We start from the raw sequence: 24,387 nt of genomic DNA, 5'->3' as shown, positions 1-24,387 counted from the left end.
GATTCTAGTCCAGAATCCCTCTCAGAGATTGAAGGAAAAAGTGTCTAGCCATGTTCTCTCTTATGCACCCCTCAAAGCAGGAATCACAATCTCCCTTGGACAAGAGTAGGCCAAAATCTGGAGATGTCACTCTTGAGCTACATTGCAGACAATCCCTAATTCCATTTTTAGAGACATCTAAGCGGCACTGTGGATAGCGTGTCAGGAAGACTCATTTTCCTGAGTTCAAATCTAGTCTCAAACACTAGCAATGTTACCCTGAACAAGCCACTTAACCCTGTTTGCATCAGTTTCCTCACCTGTAAAATGAGCTGGAAAAGGAAATGGCAAACCACTCCAGGATCTTTGCCAAGAAAACCCCAAATGGGGACATAAAAAGGCAGACACAACTGGAAAACAACTGAACAACACAATTCTGTTTCTAATCCTAATCCTAACTTTAATCCTAATTCCATTCATAACTTTCCTCCCCTGAGTGTATATTTGACTTGATCCTGTATGAATCCTTTATATTTCTGTTTATAGGCAATACAAGCCATCAATGGGCAAAACACCCTGAATGTTCAGGAATTCGCCAACTTGGTATTTGAGAAGATTGATGTAAATAATGATGGTAAGTCAGTTACTAGCCCTGGGATTATTTTTCTAATGGTGTATAAATGAGGGAATTTAGGGTTAGGAAGTGATAAATGTATTTTTCAACTGGATGGTGATGAAAAGGGAAGATACATTCAATTCAGCATTTATAACAGAACCACAAAATTTGAGAATTGGAAAGTTGTAAAGCAGTTTATTCCATCCCATAACTGAAATGATCTTCACTATAACATATCTGATTTGGAACCTCTGTTTAAATACTTCCAATGAGGAGGACCTTTCATTCCACTTTGGTTTAGCTCTAATTTTGAGGGGAATTTTTCCTAACCTTAAGCCTCTGTTTGCCTCTTTAAAACTTCCTCTATTGTTCCTGGTGCTGACCTCTGGGAAAAAACAAATTTAATCTATATTCCATATGATAGCCCTTAAAATTTTTGAAGACAGCTATCACACCTCCTAGTGGGCAGCACAGTGGCTCAGTGGTTAGAATGCCAGACCTGGAGTCAGGAAGACCTGAGTTCAAATTTGGCCTCATACAATTACTATCTGTGTGACCCTGGGCAAATCACTTAACCCTGTTTTCCTCAGTTTCTTCATCTGTGTGATGAACTGGAGAAGCCATCCTAGCATCCTTGCCATGAAAACCCCAAACCGGGTCACAAAGAGTCAGATACCAACGAGACAACTCAACAAAAGCAACATCAAGCATCTTAAGTCTACTCTTTCCCAGTTAAATATCCCTAGCTCCTTCACAGATCCTCATATGACATTGAACTCAAGAATTGAATATCATATTCTCATGTGGTCTATCCCGGGAGGAATTATCACTTCCTCCCTAAAAATTATGCCTCTCAAGACAGCCCACATTCATTTTTTTAATGCCGCCCATATCAGACTGCTGACTCATATTGGTTTGCAGTCCACTAAGACCCCCCACATTTTTATCAGATATTATGTTAATATTTTATTAGATTCCTGTTGTATGAAAAGTCCTAAGTTAAGTGCTGAAGGAAATGTAAAAGTTAGATAAAGCACATTATTTGCCAATAAATTATAGCCTACCAACACAAAGAGCTATAATACAAAGTACCTGATTAGTGAATTAAACAGGTAAACAAGAGGGGTGAGAAAAACATAGAAAATGGTCCTTATGAACTAGGAGGGAATCAGGAGGAGAAAGAGGTATCTGAGTAGATCTTTAAAGACTAAGGAGGATTCAACAGCAGAAGCTAAAAAGGAACCGATGCACCAAGCACAGAGAATAGTGTAATGTAGCAGTTCACAATGTATGGACCTTAAGACCCTTTTGAGCATCAACAAGTCAAATCTTTTTTCATAATAATATTAAAACATTATTTTCCTATTAAAATATTCATCCTTTTCCCAAGTACATGTTTGTATGAAGCAGGATTTTTGCATATATTTGAATCAAAACAATATATTGCATGTATTTAATGCAAAAGATACGAGATATGAGAATCCAACTATTTTTATTAAACCAGACATTTAAGAGATTTGCAGAAATATGTAAAACAATCCTACTCTTCTCACTGTTTTTGAAAATTTTAGTTATTTTTCATTAGAACATTATTTGTAACACACAGTGGATTTATTATTTTTAATACATAGTGAATATTTTTTAATTTATCAGTTTTAATTTCTAATGTTATAAAAATAGGTAAGTGTAAACCATATAAAGAAAAGCTCTTTGGGGTGTTCAATAATTTTTAAGAGTGTAAGGGGAAAAAAATAGTGTAAGGACATCTTGAGACCTGAAAGTTCAAGAACTTTTGGTGTAAATATAGGTGTTAGAAGCACAGGGTGGGTTCAGGAGAAAGAGTTCAATTTAACTGGAACACAGATTATATGTATAGTAGGGGGCAGGAAGGGAGAAAGCCCTATATTTTCCCATATTTGACAAGGGTTATGCCATTTTGGAATTAACTTGAATTTTAGTGCATTGGGTATGTCATTTTGAATAGCATTTATTTTAAAATTAAATTTTATTTTTTAATGAACAAAAACTTGTTTTATCTTCCTGTCACCACCCCACCCATTGGAAAAGAAAAGTCAAACCCTTGTAACAACTTACAGTCAAGCAAAACAAATCCACACACTGTCCATGTTCAAAAGAATATTTGTGACTTATTCTGTACTGAACCCATCACCTTTCAGTTCCTGGCAAATAGTAGGCACTACTGACCATCAGGGGGTGGGTAGCATGTTTCATCATGAGTCCTCTGGATTCATAATGGATCATTGAGTTGCTCTGAATCAACTCAAAATTTCATAGTTTCAGTGGGTACATATTAACCTCTGTGCTTTGGTTCTTCTGGGCAGTTAGGTGGCATAATAGAGTACTCAACTCAGAGTCAAGAAAACCTCGGTCTCAGGTGTTTATTAGCCCTATGGCCCTGAGAAAGTCAGCCAATCTGTCACATCCTCAATCTTCTCCTCTATAAAATCAAGATGATAATAGTACCTGCCCAACAGGGTTATTGTGAGGATCTATAGACTTTGCCAACCAATATAAATGTTTGGCTATAATTGTCTATTATCTACTACCCCAGCCTTTAAGGGTTCATGGACAAACAAAACACAAAGTCCTCCCTATCTCAGATCCCTGAGGTCAGTGGCAGACTAGAAGTCTCTCTCTACTCCCTTGGAACACAATAAACTACCCCTGTGCCCAACCAAGGACTAGTGATAGACCATTTGTGAACTCATTTTAAACACCTTTAGGAAATGACTGACATTTAGAAACCTACCAGACTCATAGAATTTCCCCTTCCCTAGGGGCCAACACCCTGTCCTTTGGAGATCCCATGACACTATAAGGCCTCTGTTATGGAGGGTTGAGGTGGGAGGGGAGAGATTAAAGATCATCACCAATAAAAGGCTAATGGAGGAGTGAGATAATAAAAGGAGCACGTTTTTATTTTTACTCTTTTTATGTTCATTAAGTAGGTGCAAAGCTTAGAACTAAAGGGCTGAAAGTTCTGTCAGCACCCCCTTTAATTTTCATCACCCTGAGAAAAGTATTGACTTCCCAGCCTTAGTTGCATCTTTATGAAAACCCACAGAATCCCTGGCATGATAAGGTACAATGGGGTTTATATGGTTGAGGTCATTATTTTTAAATAATTAATAATCTTATGAGGTTATGGTCCAGACTTTCAGTCTTACGATACTGTTTATTTAGCAATTGACCCTAACTTCTGTAATAGAGCTAAGTTGCTCATATAAACACACTTATCTAGAAATATCTTTCTAAAGTATATTTTGGGGAAACAATTTTAATCTCTTCTCTTTTGTAAGCTATATAATAAAAGTACCTGCTCCAAAGGGTTGTTGTGAGGATCTATAGACTGCCAAACTAGACAAATGTTTGGCTATTATTGTCTGTTATCTGCTAACTCCAGCCCTTGTGCATAAACACACAAAAGACAAAATATGTCCAGATCTTAGTAGTTTTCAAACTGGAATCTATTTTCCAGATAAGTCTGCTAGTCAAATTATACTCCCCTAGGCTAATATGTCCCTAGATCCCCAATGCCTACCCATGAAATTCCTGCCCCAAAAGCTACACAGAGGAAGAGCAAGAGGAAGCATGAAAACAGCATGGCCTGAACTACTGTTTATCATCCGTAAGACCAATTCATTCCATTCAGATAAAGGCCAAAGCAATCCTTAAATGAAGGGTAGTAAGTCATCATTCATAAATGTTCATGTCTGGGGTAAATATTTACCATGAAGAAACAAAGTAAATGCCACTGACCTATATGGAATGAGATCAGAGGAACTGGTTGCACTTTTAAATTAAAGTGATCAGTGGTACCCTAGTAAAGTCAAGAACAACAGACCTACAGTAGAACTGACAGGGTTGAATTTCCTCTTGGGGGGAAGGGGGAGGGAGAACCTGGATGTCAATCAAGAATTATGACATCATTTCAGAAAGCTGGACCTGGAGTCAGGAATACCTTGAATTCAAATCCAGCCTCAAACACTTTACCAGTCGTGTGACCCTGGGCATGTTACTTCATCTCTGCCTCAGTTTCCTCACCTCTAAAATAAGGATAATAATAACTCATAACTCCCAGAGCTGTGAGGATAAAAAGAGATATTTGTAAAGCACTTTGAAAACCTTAAAGTGTTCTTCCCAGCCATAAGTGTGTAAGATCAATGGATTTAAACCCAGAGTGGAATTTAGAGATCATCTAATACAATCTGCTCATTTTGCAGATGAGGGAACTATGGCCCAGAGGGGGTAAAATGACTTGCTTAAAGTAACGTAGGTAGTAATTGGAAAAATTCATGTTCCAGTCTCATATTCTTTTCACTTCATCATGCTCCCTTCCAGACTCACTCTATTTAGCCCTGGAGAATGCATGCTAAACATAATGCAAATGAGTCATCTGATGCAATAGTCAAAGGAAATAGTTTATGAAGAATTGAAAGGAGCATTATAGAAAAGGTCACTGCATTACAGCACTGCACGGGGATTTCATGGTTGGTGGGCAGAAAGAAAGTAATCAAGAAATCTTCATTGGCAAATGTGGAAGAGTTCTGAAAGGAGTGAGATTGTTTAATGCCTCTGGGGGAGCCAGTGGTAAATGCTGAGACCTTAATATACTTGTCTCTGATTTCTGAGTTTTCAATCTATAGAAACTATAGGTTTGAGGGGGAAATTTTGGTTTAGCATCTAGTTTAGATTTATTCTGCTAGCTAAGAGGTTCAGAGGCACCTTCAAATTTACATTTTTACCATTTCATATTTAAAGCAGATTTTTAAAAGATTTTATTAAGATCTTTTGTATTTACAGCATTATTCCCCTCTTTGTGCTTCCCTTCCCCTTCTATCCTCTCAGAGAATCATTCCTTATAACATAGGATTTTGAAGAAGAGGAAAGAAAAAAAAAAGGAGAAAAAAATCCTCAAAGCTGATCAACATATTAAAAAAAAATCTAGTGTTATGTATGCAATGTTCCACAGGAAACCTGACCTCTGCAAAAAATAAATAAATAAATAATAAAGGGAGACATCTTCTTATAACCGGCTTTGTTTTTAAATAAGTACCTGCCAACCTCTTGGACATCTTTCATTTCAATAAATATTTATGAATTTTTAAGAAGCCAATAATAGTATGTGTCTGAGGAACACAATATTTCCAAGGGGGCAATAATGCCTGTGACTGTGAAGAACTCCAGCCAGCTGCCCCAAGCCAGATTGATTAGAGGCTGACAGAAATAGCAATAGTTTTGTTAGATATCATTGCCACCAGATCAGATCACTGAACACTGAGGTCAGAGATATGAATTATGAGAATCTACAAAGATACAGAGTTCAAAGACAAAAACAGATGCAGCCATTCAAGAAGGAGTTGTTTTTGTAGCTAAAGTCATCAAAGGTAGAGCCCTGCCTGAACAGGAAAATAGAGAACAATTATGGAATATTCTTTCCTCAAGCTAGCTTGGCAGACAGAGTCAGGGGAAGGAGATTCATTAGGAAAAAAGTTGAGGATTAAGGAAGACAAGGTGAAGATAATAATAAAAAGTAATGTTTGTATGGACACTCAAGAAAGAAATCAAGAAGAATAAGGAACACTAAACATCCAAAATATGATAAAAGAATTCTCTAAGGAAATAAGAATAAAAAAGTTATGAGAGATGACAGAAAGGAAGGAAAGCTGGAAAGAAATCCAAAAAGATTTAAGGCTGAAGCAAAGACAACCAGAGGCATTGAAAAATGAAAACTGAGAGAGGGCAACCCAGAGAAACAGAGCAAATGAGTTAATTGTGAACTTCTATAGCTTCTTTTCACCTAAAGTATCAGCAAACCATACTCCCCAAGAACAAATCCAGAACTAGTCCCTGGGATGATTTGAGGAAGAAGTGATAAATACTGTCTTCAGTGTGAAAGGTACAAAGTACTCAGGTTTCGATAATGTTTGGCAGAAAATCTCGGGCCTGATATCTCAGAACTACATGTATGGCTCTAAATCAAAGGTTCTCTATTACAAACAACTATCCCACAACAGAGTAGGAAAAGACTCAAGATAACACTTTTCATGAAGACAGACTTAGAAGACATTCAAATATCTCTCAACACTTTGAATTGTCTCTACTAGAGTATGATGTCAAGATAGATAGCAAGGTACATATCAGCAGGTTGCTGGATTACTTATTTAAAAACAAAGTAGCATATGAGAAGATGTCTCCCTTTATTTTTTTGCAGAGGTCAGGTTTCCTGTGGAACTTTGCCTGCACATTAGATTTTTTTTATATGTTTTTTTGATATGTTTGAGGAATTTTTGTCCCCCTTTTCTTCTTTTCTCTTTTTAAAAATCCTATGTTATAAGGAATGGTTCTCTGAGAGGAGAAAAGGGGAAGGGAAGCACAAAATGGGAACTGATGCTATAAAAACAAAAGATCTTAATAAAAATCTGTTTTAAATATGAAGTGGTAAAAATGTAAATTTGAAGGTACCTCAATCTCTTAACTAACAGAATAAACCTAAACTAGATGGTAAAAATTTCCCCCTCAGACTTCTAGTTTATCTAAGTTTGGCTTAAATATAAAGTACTCAAATGAAGATTGAAAATACAGGTTGAAAAAAGCTTCAATCCAACAAGGAAGAGGAAGAAAGACCTCAAATTTGTTTGGCTTATTCTTAACTGGAGGTAAATTGATCAAGCAAGCATCTACTATGTGCCAGACCCTGGGGATACTAGTAGAAGAAAATGAAACAATTCCTCCTCTCAAGGAGCTTACAACACATGCAGGTGTGAGTATATACAAAATAAATAGAACTTCCTTGGAAAAAGAGGAGCAGGGGGCAGCTAGGTGGCCCAGTGGATAAAGAACGAACCAGCCCTGGATTCAGGAGGACCCGAGTTCAAATCTGACCTCAGACACTTGACATTTACTAGCTGTGTGACCCTGGGCAAGTCACTTAACCCTCATTGCCCTTCAAAAAAAAAGAAAAAGAAAAAGAGGAGGCCAGTTTCTGTGGGTGGGGGAGGGGAACAGGGCAAGACATATCTCACCTATAAGGCAGTGCTTGAGCTATATCTTGAAAAAGGTGAGGAGAAAGAATGTGAGGGGAAGGCAGGGTGGCCAGTGCAAAGGCGTAGATGGATAGCCATTTGTGAGGAACATAGAAAAAGCCAAATTTGGGAGGACCAAAAAGTATAGGAAGGGAAATGAGGATAAGATAGGTTGGGAACAATTTGTGAAGGACTTTGGAAGCCACTCATAGGAGTTTATACTTGATCCAAGAGCAATAGTAAGCCACAGAAGTGTATTGAATGGGGGATAACATGGTCAGATCCTTACTTAAATGACATAATAGTCATAATAGCTTTGAAGTGCTTACTACAGTGCTTAGCACATAGTAGGTGCTGAATAAATGCTTCCTTCCTCCTAACCCTCCTGTCTTTTCCCCATCACTTGTTTCTTTCCTCCTTCTCTTCCTCCTTTCCTGCTTACCTGTCTTCCTCTTTAGGAAAATGATTTTGGCAGCTGTGTGGAGGATGGATTAGAATGGAGAGAGATGCAGCAGGGAGACCAGTTAGGAGATTGTTAAAATTGTCTAGGTCAGAAGTGATCAGGGCCTGAATTAAGGCGGTAGCTATGTGAATCGGGAGAAGGTATCAGATGTGAGACGTAGAAGTAAAAAAAAAAGGAAAAATTACGAACCTGGATGACTTAAAGGATGGTGTCCTCAAGAGAGCTGATAGGATATTTAGAAATTATTTAGTCCAATTTGCTCATTTTACAGATAAAGAAACTGAGGCCCAGAGGAGTCATGTGATTTGTCCAGGTTGTGTAGTGAGTGGTAGTATTAGGATTCAAACCCAGGTCCTTTTACTACAAATCCACTTTTTGGAAGGCTGCTGGACCAGAGCTAATTGGCAAGTGCATGCAGGAAGTCTCAGTTGATGGATTATGTGTGATTCTTCAGGGTAGGGTGTGCTGTTTGTAGATACCCTATTGGAGAAGGAAGTTGAGTAGAGACAACAATAGACTCCTTGCTATGAAGATCACAACATTACCCATAGGGACCTACTAGTAAAGATGCCACAAAGCAATAGGGAGCTTGGAAGTTTTTCTGATGAGAGATCCTAAGGTATAAATGGGTGCTTGATATTCATGGGGTGAGGGAAGGATACTTTGTGATAAGTTCATGGAAGAAAAGGAGGCTGACTTTGGAAGAACTAAGAGTAAGATTCTGTTATGGAGAATATAGGATGAGGTTGAGGCTCTTTTAGCAAGGACTCTGGTGGGAGGGGCAACATTTTTACCTCTATTGACCTGAGGAAAACTTTCTTTGTGTTAAAGCAAATCATTCTCCTTGGGAGATATTAATTAATTTCATAGCTATGATAGGTTGGACCTGAGCTTATTAGTTCTCTTTCCCAGCATCCTAACTGATAATATGGAGTCACCAAGTTTTCCCTTAAGAATAATATAAATTGGGGGCAGCTAAGGTGGCACAGTGGATAAAGCACCAGCCCTGGATTCAGGAGTGCCTGAGTTCAAGCCCGGCCTCAGACACTTGACACTTACTAGCTGTGTAACCTTGAGCAAGTCACTCAACCCTCATTGCCCTGCAAAAAACAAACAAACAAAAAAAACCACTGGGCAGCTAGGTGACGCACTGGATAGAGCACCGGCCCTGGAGTCAGGAGTACCTGAGTTCAAATCCAGCCTCAGACACTTAACATTTACTAGCTGTGTGACCCTGGGCAAGTCACTTAACCCTCATTGCCCTGAAAAAAAAAGAATAATGTAAATTTCACTTACATTATACATTTTAAAATAATCTATAGTGGTAGATGTTATTTTTCTTTATGAGTGCCAACCTTTGCTAGTGCCAACCTCTCTTGGACAAGCCTGCAATGTCCTTCCTCTACCAACAATAATCTCTGTGAAATCAGAGGCACTATCTTATCATTGCATTGTAGTATATACTTAATGAATACTTACTTGTTGAATGAATATCAGCAGAGTCCAGGGCCAGGCTTTCTTTTTTTTTTTTTAAAGAGGATATCTTAATAACTTGCCACTTTAGCCAAATAAATACAAAATGTGTGTATATCAAACTAATTTTTGTCTTTTATCTATTTACTTTTCTATTCTATTTAATTCATCCAAAGAATTTACTTTTGTCTCTTTCCACGTTCATGTTTTTTAAGTGCATCCTAATCGCTTCTCCTTTATTTATAAGTAATTGTTCATGCCCCCATACAACCACATCTTATCCCTTCTTATGTGCCTTTGCACAGGCTATCATCCATGTCAGTAATGCATTTCCTCCTTTTCTTCCTAGCTTAGAATCCCTAGCATCCTTCAAGTCTTAATAAGTGCTACAAGGCTTTTACTGAGTACTTTCCTCCCTTGCCTTTCCCCCCAAATTATTGTCTATGTGTTTTATTATTACTTATCCATATCCATATGGTTTTCCCCCAATAGAATGTAAGCACCTTGAGGACAGGGACTGTTCATTTTTTCTTGTATCCCTAGCACTTGGTAGGTCTTTAAAAAATGCTAGTTGCATTTAATCAAATTTGTATCTAGGGCTATTCGTGAGAATTGTTCTGAGAAATAATAACGGGGTTCATAAAATGTGAGAAAAAAAGAAAGGCTCTTGAGGCCAAGATGATTTATCAGTGGGGAAATTTTTCTCAATGTCCCAATTCAGTCACAGCCCTGTTTGTACTTGTCTTGTGGCATTTAGCACATTCTGTCTAGGTGGCACAGTGAATAGAACTGCATTTATTAAGCACTTACTTTATTTAAGTATTATGTAAGTACTTTATTAGGCTAAGTGCTGGGGATATAAGGAAAAGCAGAAGATGGTTTCCTTGAGCCCTTGAGGAGCTCACAGTCTAATGAGAGAGACAAGGAGCAAACAAATATGTACAAACAAGCTATAGACAACATAAATTGGAAATAGTCACCAGAAGGAAGGTACAAGAATTAAGAGAGGTTGGGACATGCTTCCTTTAGAAGATGGGCTTTTATCTGGGACTTGAAGGAAGCTGGAAGACGGAGATGAGGAGGGAAAGAATTCCAGGGATTGGGGCAGGAGGGAGGGAGAGAAAATGCCTAGAGGTGGAATGTCTTGTTTGTGGATAAGCAAATCAGCAAGGGTCTGTCTCTTCATCAAAGAGTATACAGGGAGCAGAATGCAAAGTGCAAGAAGATTGGAAAGGGAGGAGAGGTCCAGTTTATTAAGAGCCTTGGATCAAAATATCTCGTATTTGGAAGCCACTGAAATGTATTGAATAGTAGGGATTGATGTGGTCAGAGCTGCCCTTTAAGAAAAATACTTTGGGGGCAGCTAGGTGGCGCAGTGGATAGAGCACCGGCCCTGGAGACAGGAGTACCTGGGTTCAAATTCGACCTTAGACACTTAACACTTACTAGCTGTGTGACCCTGGGCAAGTCACTTAACCCCAATTGCCTCACTAAAAAAAAAAAAAGAAAAATACTTTGGTGAATTGAATAGATGAAGGATGGACTGGAATGGGAAGAAACTTGTGACAGGAAGACTATAGCAATTGTCCAGGCATGAGGTGATAAAGGCCTGTACCAGAGTGGTGGCAGCGGCAGAGGAGAGAAGGGGGCAAATATGAGAGATATTGCAAGGATAAAATTGGCAGGCCTAAGCAACAGATTGGATATGGAGGGTGGGAGATAATGACGAATCAAGGATGACTCCTAGGTTGTGACTGAAGGACTTGAAGGATGTTGGTGCCTTCTAGAGAAATGGGAAAATTTGAAAGTTGCTGGGGTGGGGGTGGGGTTTAAAGGAAAAGAAAATTATCTGAGTTTTAGACACATTGAGTTTGAGATGTCAACTGGACATCCAGATGGAGATGTCTGAGAAACGCAGCTGGAGAGGTAAGATTGAATGGAAATTGGCAGAGACGTTAGGGCTGGACAAGTAGATTTGAGAACCATCCACCTAGAGGTGGTAATTGAATCCATGGGAGCTGATCAAGATTGCCAAGTGAAGGAGTATAGGGGGAGAAGAGAAGAGAGCCAGGACAGAACCCCATGAGACACCTCTAGTGAGAGAGATCATGACCTGCATGATATGGATCCAGAAAAGGAGAATGAGAAAGAATAATCAAATAGACTGGAGAACTGAGACAGTGGCATTCCCCAAACCAGAGAGAGAAAACTAAGAAGAGAGTGATCAGCAGTGTCAAAAGTTGCAGACAGGTCAAGAAAGATGAGGACTGAGAATAGGTAATTGGATTTAGGAATTAAGAGATGATTGGTATCAAGAAAAAATGGTGGGGCAGCTAGGTGGTGCAGTGGCCCTGGATTCAGGATCCACTGGCCCTGGATTCAGGAGTACTTGAGTTCAAATCCGGCCTCAGACACTTGACATTTACTAGCTATGTGACCCCGGGCAAGTCACTTAACCCCCATTGCCCCGCAAAAAAAAAAAAAAAAAAAAAAGTGGTGAAAAGTAAGAACAAAGGGAGTAATAACACTTCCAGATTTCAGACCATATTATAAAGCAGCAGTCATCAAAAACACCTGATAGTGGTTAAAAACAGAAAAATAGATCAATGGAACAGACAAGACTCAATAATCCAGTGTTTGATAAAGTCAAAAACATAAGTTACCTAGGGAAAACTCCCCATTTGATAAAAATGGCTAGAAAAACTGGAAAGAAGTCTAGCAAAAGTTAGGCTTAGACCAAAACTTTTACCACACTCCATAATACGTTCCAAATGGATATGTGACCTTAATACTAAGGGTAACAGTACAAAAAAATTAGAAGAGAAACAGATCATGTACTTCTCATAGCTATAGATAAAAGATGCTTAATCAAGTAAGAGACTGAGGCAATTAGAAAAGATAAAATAGATAACTTTGATTACTTGAAACTGAAAAGCTTCTTCACAGAGAACATTAATGCATTTAAAATAAGAAGGAAAGTGGATGGTGTGTGTAATGAATACAGAGAATCATGGAAAGATCTATATGAATTGATGCAAAGTGAAGTAAGCAGAGCCAATAAAACAATATACACAGTAACTAGAACAATCTAAATGGGAAAAAAGACATATCAAAAAATCAAGAGTAAATGTAACAAAATTATGAAGATCAAGCAGGACTCATGAAAACGTATGAAAAGACATATCCCCCAATCTATGTGTGGGTGGAGGTGCAAAGTCTACAAGTGTTGCACATTACACATATTTGTAGACTTTCTCATTGTATCAATCAATTATGCTGATTTCCTCTTTAAAAAACAAACAAAACCCCACCATTATTTGTCATTTTGGATAACTCTGAGAAAGGGGTGGGGGACATACCTGGAATACCATGGTGATATAAGGAAAAGAAAACATCAATAAAAATTATTTAAAAGAAAAAAGAGAGGGGCAGCTAGGTGGCGCAGTGCATAGAGCACCAGCCCTGGATTCAGGAGGACCTGAGTTCAAATCTGGCCTCAAACACTTGACACTTACTAGCTGTGTGACCCTGGGCAAGTCACTTAACCCCCTTCATCCCACAAAAAATAAATAAATAAAGGAAAAAAGAGAAATCATTGTTAATTTTGGAGAGTTATTTCCTTTGAATGAGGAGGTCAGAAGCCAGATTGTAGAGAGTTAAGAGGAGGATAAGAGCGGGGCAGCTAGGTGACGCAGTGGATAAACCACCAGCCCTGGATTCAGGAGGATCTGAGTTCAAATCTGGCCTCAGACACTTGACACTAGCTGTGTGACCCTGGGCAAGTCACTTAACCCCCATTGCTCCGCGAAAAAGAGGATAAGAGGAGAAAAGTGAAGGTTCCCCTTATAGCCAGCCTTCTCAAAGAGTTTAGTCAAAGCCTGCCCCTCTGTGACCCTGAGCAAGCTACTTAACCTCAGCCTCAATTTACTCATCTGTTAAAGAGAATTATAATAGCACCCCCTCACAGATCTGAAGACCAAATGAGATAATGTATGTAAAATACAGTGCAAACCTTAAAGAGCTGTATAATTACTAGCTGTTATTTTAGCATGTCTTACCTTCCCTTCTAAACCGTAAAGTCCTTTGAGAGCAGAGACTATGTCTTACATTTCTTTTTTTTTAATCCAGAACTTTGCACAGTACCTTGCATATAATAGAGCCTCAATAAATTTTCACTGAGTGAATGAATGAATTGGTCTGACAGCTCCACAGATTCAGAAGCCTTCATTATTGTGCTGTCTCCCTTCCCTTTCCCCCAAATGGATATTTAAAGAGGTAAAAGAAATCCATTGCAAGTTAATTTTTCAAGCAGAATGTGCCATTCAGGGCCAGCCTTACAGATATTGGCAGAATAACCAGGCCCCTAAGTAGGGTTATTTAATATCTACCCTCCCCTACAGCCTATGGTTTGTCAAGGACACTGCTCTTCCTCATTAAAATTCCCACCATTGGAGTTGCTAATGGGTTAGATTACAAAGGCCCTAGAGCCCTGAGGGGATGATATTAAGCAGGAAGGCAGTTTTCTGGTGGGGAAGAAAGCCTGTCAGCCACATGACCTGAGTACAGGGGGGGGTTTGTATTATATCCCTGTGACCAGTGAAAGTAGTCCTACAGTTAGGAAGCATGGGAATGGAAATGAAAAAGAAGAGAATATTATAGATAAATAAATATTTAATGAATATTTAGCCAACTTTCCAACCTGCCTAGGGCTGGTCTTGGTACCATATTTAAAAAGAGAGGATATTAAATCATTCTTGCAAATCTTATTGCACTTGGTTTTAAAACAGCCTAGGTTCAAATTATGCCTCTGACTAGCTCTATGATGCTGGGTAAATCTCATTACTCCTCTGAAGACCCTCATTACAACCTCTCAAGGTCGTAAGGCTCATATGAAATAATTTATGTAAAGTGTTACCTTAATGTCAGCTATTCTTGACTTCTCCTCACTTTGATGATCAAGAATTGATCATATCTTCATCTAGAATTGTTCACATCTTTAAAAACATTCATATTTCTCTATGGCTTTAGAGTTTACAAACTATTTTTCTGTGCCTGGAACATAGTAGGCATTTAATAAATGCTCGTTGACTTGATTTTTCTCACAACTATCCTGTGAGGTAAATCGTGAAGACATTATAATCTATATTTGATACTTGAGGAAAATAAGTTCTAGAGAGCTTAAGTGATTTGCCCAAAGTGCACCATTAGTAGGTATTAGAGCTGAGATTGGATGACTCCCCCAAAGTCACTTTCAGTTTTAAATCTGTGATCCTATGATTTGAGCCTAAATGACTTCAGATCCAATATTTAAAATTGTAAGATGATAGAATTAGAGCTTATAGATCATCCAGTACAATCTTCTCATTTTACAAATGAGAAAACTGAGACCCAGAGAGTAAATGATTTTCCCATAGTCATACAGGTATAATAGTTATCATTATTTTTTTTAAAAAACCATTTAAGGATGTCAAAGTGCTTTAATGCACATTATCTCATTTGGTGCTCTCTTCAACCCTGTGAAATAGATGTTACTATTAACCTTATTTTACAGATGAAGAAACTGAGGCTGAGAGAAGTTGGAACTTACTCCTGGTGATCATAGGCATATATGGGCCAGGTCCTCAGGAGAAGGACCAGTGGTAATACTTGCCCCAGGATAGGTCAGCTCATTATGCATGTCTAATTAATGTCAGAGGCAGGATGTGGAATACAGATTTTCCTGACTTTAAGTGAAACACTTTTTCTATTCCACCTGTCAGCAGATAGAGAGTTTGGCAGTCAAATTCTGTAAGAAATGCAGTTTAAGAACATAAATTACCCTGTCCTGAGGAAAATATAATTTCTAACTGACTAAAGCGGGTTGAAATAATCACCAAAACAATCATTTCTATCCCTGAGATATTTCTTGAGTACTTCTGTGTGCCAAGCATTGAGCAAGAAGGGAAGTATTTTATACCCTGAACATCCTTAATGAGTCAATCAATAATTAATAAGTGCCTTAGTAAGCAGTTAATAAATGCTTATTGGTTGACTAGTTGATTGATTGAGAAGGTCTTACAGTCTGGTTGGGGAGCCAAGATACATAGATTAAAAACAACAACATGACAATGAAAATATTCAAAGTAGTAATTGTAATAAAAAATGGGTTCTTCATCGTAATAAAAAATTGCTAATTAAATAACTGTCCATTGAGTGGGGAATGGCTGAACAAATTGTGTTACAAAAATGTAATGAAATATTATCAAGCCAGAAGAGATTTTAAGGACTAAGAGTGATACCGACAATAAATTATTCATTATTTTCTCTAACTACTCACATATTTATTATATTCTAGGAGAGTTGACTTTGGAGGAATTCATCAGTGGCTTAGAAAAAGACCCAAAACTTTTGGAGATGATTACCAAGAGTTTTGACCTCTCCAATGTCCTGAAAGTAATTCAGAGTGGAAGGAAGCAAGACACAAGAGATAGCTTGCCTTAGACCATGGCCAAGGTAAAGGACCTTCAAGACAAAAGGAAACTTCAGATATGGAGACTTTATTCTGCCCAAATGTCTTTCCCCACACTCAGTAAACACAATAGCTCCTGTAGCAGGAAAGAATCCTTCTCTTGTGTATAATATTGTTGCTGCAGATGTAACATTCTTGAGTCAGACTAATAAATAAAACTATTATATTCAACCCTGAGAAACCTTTCATAAAGTTATGAGGCAAATACACTATTGTTCTGTTTAAATATTAGTTGTTATGTCCTGCAGACTAAAAGTTGGCAATAAAGTTGATGGCTAGATTTCTGGATCCCATCACTTAAAAACAGAATCCTAGTTTATATTAACATGCTTGCACCAACTTATCATATCTTAAAATAGAATTGGGTTATTTGGTGAACACTTTCTCTCCTCACTATTTGTTTCAGAAAAATAACCACTTGGAAAAAAGATTTTTTTTTAAGCTCCCAGTTCTTATTGAAACCATATATTACAGATGACTAGGTTCTTGTCCAGTCTTTTCTCTCCCTTCTTTCATTTCTTATCCTAAATGCAGTCATGAATTAATAAACAATCTATTCTAAAAGAACATCCCAGACAACATAAGTTGTGCATTATAGTAAAAAGAACTAAATGTTTGCTACATAACCTCAGTTCTTCCACTAACAAGCTCTGTGACTGTGCAATTCACTTTGATTCCGAGTCTTAGTTTCACCGTTTGTAAAATGAGGACATTGCCTTTTCCCACCCACCTTGTAGGCTCAAGTTTGGTCATGTGGCACCCCGGAAAGGGTACTGAATTTGGAGTTAAAGAAATTCAGCTCCAATCTCAGTTTTGTAACATTACTTTTATGATGTTGGTCATTTCACTTAACTGTCACACCCTCATCTTTTCATCTATGCATGGAGGGGCTAGACAAGACAACTCCTAAGGTCCTTTTAAGTTCTAGATTGATGATCCTATGAGTATATGTGAAAGCCCTTTGTAAAGGATAATACATTTTTAAGGTATTATTATTAAAGAGAAAGGAGCTTTGAGTTAAGCAATGAGAAGGGTTTCTTTTAATTCATTATAAATTTGTATCTGGTTATGCACAAAACTGTGATACCTCACCTGTAATTATTATGCCAGTTGTTGTTTTGATGAGTACAGCAGACAGCCGGGCTATGCAGCAACAAGCACTTGACATTTTAAATGGTCCTGACATTATAACTCTGACATTTCATGTTTTTTTTTATATCCCTTCCATGAGAAAATGTAATGATGAATGGGATTTCTTGATGGGTTATAACTTTTAAGTTTGGGGTTTCTATTACCCAGGTGCATTAGTATGTCCATCAGTGCTGGGTTTCCTTACAGAAATAAAGTACAGATTGAAGAGCAGATGTGACATGTCTTCACATTTAAAACGCTATAATTATACTTTAACACACTGGTTGTAATATATACACTTTAAAAACAATTTAGGGGGCGGCTAGGTGGTACAGTGGATAAAGCACCGGCCCTGGATTCAGGAGTACCTGAGTTCAAATCCAGCCTCAGACACTTGACATTTAAAATTTAAAAAACAATTTAAACAAACCTCGGGGTTAGACTGCTCTTGCCCACTTAAAAGAGTTGTTGTGAAGATCAAATGTGATAATGTAGGAGATTAGGGTACCAGTTTTGACTCCTTCAACTAGTTAGGTACATGACCTTTATTCTCTATGCAAGCATTGTTATTGAAGGAAGATTAAGTACCATGGCTTAAAGTAACAGTCAGCTGGGTTAGCACTAAGAATAGTGAAAATTCCCATAGTTAGACTCAGTTGAGCTACTTTTATGCTAATAAATAGGGGCAGAATTAGCCTGGGAATTTTAGGAGGAGAAAGAGTTGTCTCTGGTAGCTGCTGGGAGATAATCAGTGTTCCCGATTTGTCTTAAGATGATTTGGATTGAAGAGGGGGCATTGTGGGAAAATATGGGCCCCCCTCAAAAGCTGATTGAAGTTGTCTGGGGAATGTCTGAGAGGTGAATTTCAGCTGGGAGAAGGGTGCTTACTAAGGGCTCCTTTCCTCCCCACTTCCCCAGCAATCAGGATCACATGATGAGAGAGACCCAGGGCTGGTCATGTTGGGGTGGAGTTTAGAGGGCTGCCCCTTTGACTATACTGCATTCCAATTGGCTAGCCTTTGGGGCCAGTGTCTTGACTTGCAAATTTTAACTGAGGAAGAAGGGAGGGGCCAGCCGGTTGAGATAAAAAGAATCCCATCCCATGTCCCACTCTCACTGCCATTCGAGTGCAAATGTATAAATAAAGACCTTTGATACTACTCCAACCAAAAAAAAAAAAAAAGAAATGATTTGGATTATTTGCAAAGTGATTATTCCACATAAGACTCAGTTTCCTCATCTGGAAAATGAGAATAACATATGTATTACATTTCTTATGGTAATTGTAAGATAAGCACTATATAATTACATCTCTAAGGATTGTGAGGATAATGGTAGTAATATTTTATCTTCCTGACCTAACCTTTCTCTGCATGGATAATTCTGTTTGGGAGGGTAAAAGGTAGCAAGAATAGTTTCCCCTAACTCTGCTCACATTGTGCCACCTCTGTGTAATCTTTGCCTATTTTAACAGGAATTTATGTCACATAGAACCTCTACCCCAATGTAGTCTGGCCCAGTACATTCTTAATAATGGAACTGAGCATCAAAAGGACACATATGACAGAAGCACTGGCCAGAAATCCCACCCATCCTGAGAGGTGAATAGAGCCCAACTCTAACATAAAGTTAAAAGTTAAGAAATACTTGGAAAAATGAACAAAGAACAAAAAAAAAATGACCATTAAAAAACTATTGTTATAAGGAAGCTCAAAACACAAATTCATAAGACAATGACTTAAAAACCTCTACAAGCAAAGGCTCAAAAAACATAGTGTGGACAAAACCTTCACATGCATTGCCAGAAAGACCTTTAAAAAAGTGATTGAAGAGTGAAAAATGATTTTTAAAAATCAGAGTCATAGAGGAAAAAATAAGAAAATAAATTATAACTATGTAATAAAACTATGATAATAGAATTGTTCTTGTTGTTCATCCTTTGTTCTCAAAGAGGACCATGATGTCAGGGTGATGTCATGAATTAGATTGAAGTAAGGGAGGGCTGTGCAAAAGTCACAAGCCAGGGCAGCTAGGTGGTGCAGTGGATAGAGCACTGGCCCTGGAGTCAGGAGTACCTGAGTTCAAATCCGGCCTCAGACACTTAATACTTACTGGCTGTGTGACCCTGGGCAAGTCACTTAACCCCAATTGCCTCACCAAAAAAAAAAAAAAGTCACAAGCCTCACCCTTTCCTCCAGAGCCATCTGTGTCCAATGGCAAATGGTCTCTTGGCCTCCTGCTCATGCTTACTCTCTCACTCACTTTCTCGCCCTCTAGCCCTCTCCCCTGCCCCTCCCTATCCCTCTATGCGTATATGTATGTATAGATGTGTATATGTATATATATATATATGTATATTTATATATATATATATATACATATATATGTACATGCTTGTGTGTGTGTGTGTGTGTGTGTGTGTGTCAGGATGACAGGTCACACAGCTAGTAAATGTCTGAGGCCTGATTTGAACACAAATCTTGTTGACTACAGTCAACAAGATTTGTAGTACTCTATCAAGATTTGTAGTACTCTATCTACTGAGCTACCTAGTTGCCTCCTAAAATGATTAGTATCAATCTAAAACCGTCAACAAGCCTTATTTGTAATGGGGATAAACTAGAAGCCTCCCCAATAAGACCAGGCATGTTTTTAAAGATGTCTGTTATCACCACTATGATTCAATATCGTACTAGAAATGCTAGCTATAGCAATAATATAAGAAAGAAACTGAAAGAATTAGAAGAGGTAATGAGGAAACAAAACTACCATTCTTTGTAGCTAATGTGATGGTATACTTAGAGAATCTTAGAGAATCAACTAAAAAAACTAGTTGAAAAAATTAACTTTAGCAAAGTTGAAGAATGTAAAATAAATCCCATAAATCACCACCATTTTTATATATTACCAACAAAGTCTAGCAGCAAGAGAAAGAAAGAGAAATTCCATTTAAAACAACTGGAAACAATAAAAAATGCTTGAGAGTCTACCTGCCAAGACAAACCCAGGAACTATATGAACACAATTACAAAACACTTTTCACACAAATAAAGACAGATCTAAACAACTGGAGAAATATTAATTGTTCATGGAAAGGCCAAGCCAATATAATAAAAATGACAATTCTGCTTAAACAAATTTACTTATTCATATTATATCAGTCAGGCTATCAAAAATTATTTTATAGAACTAGAAAAAATAATAAAATTCATCTGGGAGAACAAAGTTCAAGAATCTCAAAAGAATCAATTTTTTTTTTAATGTGAAAGGCAGGTTAGAAGTCCCAGATTTTAAACTATACTACAAAGTGGTAATCATCAAAACAGTAGTACTGGCTAATAGAGTGGTAGATCTATGGAATAGATTAGGTATACAATGTAGAGTAGTACCTCTCCCACTGGCTTGATACAGTCAAACTTCCCCTCTTATCCCTATTGCTTACTTACAGTCCCTATTCTTAGAGTCATTTATTTGGTTTAGGAAAGGTAGGAAGAACTATCTCCATAAGGAGGCTGATTAAAATATATATATGCATGAGATATTAGACATTTTATGTGCTTATTTTGCTGAACTATTTTATCTCTCCTCCCTTCTCTTTTTAATGGTTTGTTAAAGGCTTTTCTATCTGGGAGGGGAGGAAGGAAGAATACATTGGGAAAAGTAGATGATGTAAAAACAAATGTTATCACTTGACAGGTATTAGCTGTGTGACCCTGGGCAAGTCACTTAACCCCCATTACCCCACCAAAAAACAAAAAAACCCACAAATGTTATCAATACAAATGTATAACAATTAAATATATACCCATTACTTCATAAGGGAGGCTCAGGAACCCAGCTCTCTCCCATTAACACTCCAGTTTCCATAAATATATTGACATGAATTTTGTGATTATGTTAGCATAGACTTACCAGTAATATTTGCTGGATCCTTGTAGAGGCTGATAAAAAGAACAGGAAAGGTGAAGGGGTGGGAGGGGTGGGAGCTTGGCATTATTGATCTATAATGAGTGAAAGGCAGGTGTGGTTGGTTGGAAATGAGCCCCATGATTAGCTACTACTGTGAGAGTGGGATGTAGTCCATCTCCCTACCCTCTGATTGGTCACTTTCTCCTTGGGTCAAGCAAGCCATGGACCCAGTTTGGTCACCCCTGGATTAGACTATTATTGCTGTATGGATTCTAATGAAACAAGTCACTGATTGTTATGAAATATAGGAAGAACAGTATATAAAATATACTATAAAATAAAGTAGATCAATAGAGAACAAAATTCTAACATAAACACATATTAGACCAATGAAGAAGAAAAAAGACCAATGTTGCTTAACAGATGACTCAGATATTTTTTAAATGTGCAAAAGATAGAAGCAAAGGTAGGTAACTGAGTATGATTTATTTATTTGTTTGTTTGTTTATTTTTTAGTGAGGCAATTGGGATTAAGTGACTTGCCCAGGGTCACACAGCTAGTAAGTGTCAAGGGTCTGAGGCCGGATTTGAGCTCATGTCCTCCTGAATCCAGGGCCAGTGCTCCATTCACTGCGCCACCTAGTTGCCCCATATGATTTATTTTTAACATGGCTTAGTTCTATACAAATATTTACAATAAGGTCCAAGTCCAAATGGATCTGAGTTTTGTGATATGCTAAAGACAAGAAAAGACCTTTGAATAAATCTATTTTATGAACAAGGAAGTAACAAAGAAGTGATAGGACCACTTCTTGAGGGGAGTGGTATGACAAAGAGATGATAATGAAGATGATAAAGAGAAGGCATAATTATTCAACTCTTACTTTGCTTCTGTTTTTTCTACCAAGGAAAATGATATGCAGGGAGCAGTAAAGCACAAATGGTTAGGAGGTGAGATGGAAGAGTGGAAGGAGTGCTGTTTTTGCACTTTTACAGAGAACAGGAGTTCAAGTTGCACCCTGCCTTTTATGCTCCACATGACTTCAGCTATATCGCTTAGCCTTTCTTTTTTTTGTTTTTTGTTTTTTGGGGGTTTTTTTTGCGGGGCAATGGGGGTTAAGTGACTTGCCCAGGGTCACACAGCTAGTAAGTGTCAAGTGTCTGAGGCCGGATTTGAACTCAGTTACTCCTAAATCCAGGGCCAGTGCTTTATCCACTGCGCCACCTAGCTGCCCCCTCACTTAGCCTTTCTTGTCCTCAGTTCCCTCACCTGTAAAATTAGGGAGTGGAACAGATGATGGCCTTCTCAGACCCTTTCCAGCTGAAAGTCAATGGCACACAACCATCCATTTCTTTAATTAACCCTTTCCCTACAACAGAAAGAAAAGAGGATATTTTATTTCAAGAAGTATCAGGGAAACGCCTCCTCCAAATCAGAAAATACAGTCAGGTGGGGGTGGATGACTTCTGTGAAGCTTACATAGTGGGGGATAAAAATGTTTTCTTAAGTTTCTTCTTAAAGTGGATGTGTTTATGTAAATTCGTGAGAAAGGGAATATATGAGTCAATAATATGCTATTAAAAAAAGAAAAACATTGTGTGATATTTTACATCACTACATAGCTCTGACCTAAATTAAAAGCCCTAAAGGAACTGTAATTCCATTAAAGAAACAGCATATGATGTTCGAAAAATGGTATTTTTTTCTTTTTTTTTTTTGTATTGGTCTAACCTTTAAAAATGAAAATGAAAAAACAAAAAAATCCTGACATTTAAAACCAAGTTTAAGCACTGTCCTTGCTAAAGATACACAAATCATTCACAATTGCTGGGTCAAGGGGGATGGCTTTTTGGTGAATCAGTGGGAGTTTGTCCCTAGGGACAGTTCTATGCCAAGGTAGAACAAGGACACTTAAATAGCTCCTTAGGAACATAATGGTTAAGGGCCTTTTCTAGGATCAATAACAACCTTAAGAGGCATTCAAATATAGGGAGAGACTATGCACCCCGCCCCCACACTCCAGTTCTCACCTACCTCCATCATTTAGTCAGACTTTCAGACTCTGTCATGCTGATTGATAATCATAGAGAACCTTCTTTTTGTACTTTTCAGGACAAAGCCTTGAACATCGGGAACACAAAAGCAGCCCTATACTAGAACTTACACAAATCTTTTCCAAGAAGTAAACATGTAAGTGCCTGCTACTATATGCCAAATACTGACACCACTGAGACAAATGAAAATGAAATATTTCTTGGCCTCAGTAGAGTTTCAATAACTCAATAGAATTATTCAACCAAGCAAGGCACAACTTACTTTTCAGTACAGATCTGTAACTTCATTGGTCCAACAATGCAGAACAGCAACTAATTTTTAACTTAATAGCCTTAGAGGATTTCACTGAGAGGTTAAGTAAACATAGCCAGTGAGTAGGACTTGAGCCCAGGTCTTCCCTGACTCTATACTATACCTGGGGCTGGCTTTTTTTATATATATATAATGTCTTATACTCTTCGTTTCCTTTTAGAATTTTTTTTAATTTACAAAATTTTACTTTTTTTCTTTCCCATCTTCCCCCCACAACCCAATTGGGGGAAAAACATTTGTAGCAGATATGCATAGTCAAATAAAACAACTCCCTTTCCCCACCATTGGCATGTTCAAAATGTATGATGATGAATTTCTGTCCTCTGGAACTATGATTACTTCAAACATTTTCATTAGTCTCCCATCTCACAGTTCCTATCTCACAGTTCTACCATCAGTGCTGGGGACAAATGTGGTATAATGTGTGTTGTTTAAAAACCTAAATGTGGTTTCTAATCTGTCCCCCCACCCAGTTTTGGGGGGAAACTGGCTAAAATCACTGATAAATTCACCACGAGTTTAAGGGTTTATTAAAAGATATAAGATAGTAAAGAGAGAGAAAGGTTGAGAACAGATTCCTTATAGCATGGAAATCCTCGCCTTCTTAACAGCCCACATGAAGTCTTGCCACCAAGCCAATGTCTCGAACCAAAAGAGAAGATCCTGTCTGCCAGCCTTAGCTTCCTACTTCCTGTCCTCCTCCCAGAAATGGAAGGTTCTTCAAGTTGATTGGCTGTGAGTGGTCTCCTGTTGATGTTGCAGTCCATAGCCTCTGAGAACATTCCTTCTCAGGGTTGGCTAAATTTAAATTCGAGATCTAATCACCTTTAAGTGGGTACTTAGTAGTTCCTCATTCACACCCAATTCAAACACTACTAAACCAATCAAGTCAGA

The 24,387-nt window shown here is 37.9% G+C and overlaps 1 protein-coding gene across 2 annotated transcripts in view; it reads left to right on the top strand.

Moving 5' to 3' along the window:
• The window catches only part of GUCA1C (guanylate cyclase activator 1C), a 58,618-nt gene extending 35,205 nt beyond the window's left edge, over window positions 1-23,413 (top strand). Inside the window, exons 3-5 of one of the 2 annotated variants that reach the window (XM_043995622.1) lie at window positions 526-613; window positions 15,912-16,069; window positions 23,239-23,413. In XM_043995622.1, coding sequence (XP_043851557.1) covers window positions 526-613; window positions 15,912-16,057 — 234 coding nt within the window. In that variant the 3' untranslated portion in view covers window positions 16,058-16,069; window positions 23,239-23,413. Of the gene's footprint in view, window positions 1-525; window positions 614-15,911; window positions 17,311-23,238 lie in introns of those variants that run through there. The other variant, XM_043995621.1, reaches the window with a different exon arrangement.
• Window positions 23,414-24,387: the final 974 nt, after the last annotated feature.

The sequence above is a fragment of the Dromiciops gliroides genome, chromosome 3 (genome assembly GCF_019393635.1).
Source record: "Dromiciops gliroides isolate mDroGli1 chromosome 3, mDroGli1.pri, whole genome shotgun sequence".
Lineage (NCBI taxonomy): Eukaryota > Metazoa > Chordata > Mammalia > Microbiotheria > Microbiotheriidae > Dromiciops > Dromiciops gliroides.
Note: the sequence above shows the minus strand (reverse complement) of the source record. Positions and strands in the feature narration are given on the sequence as shown.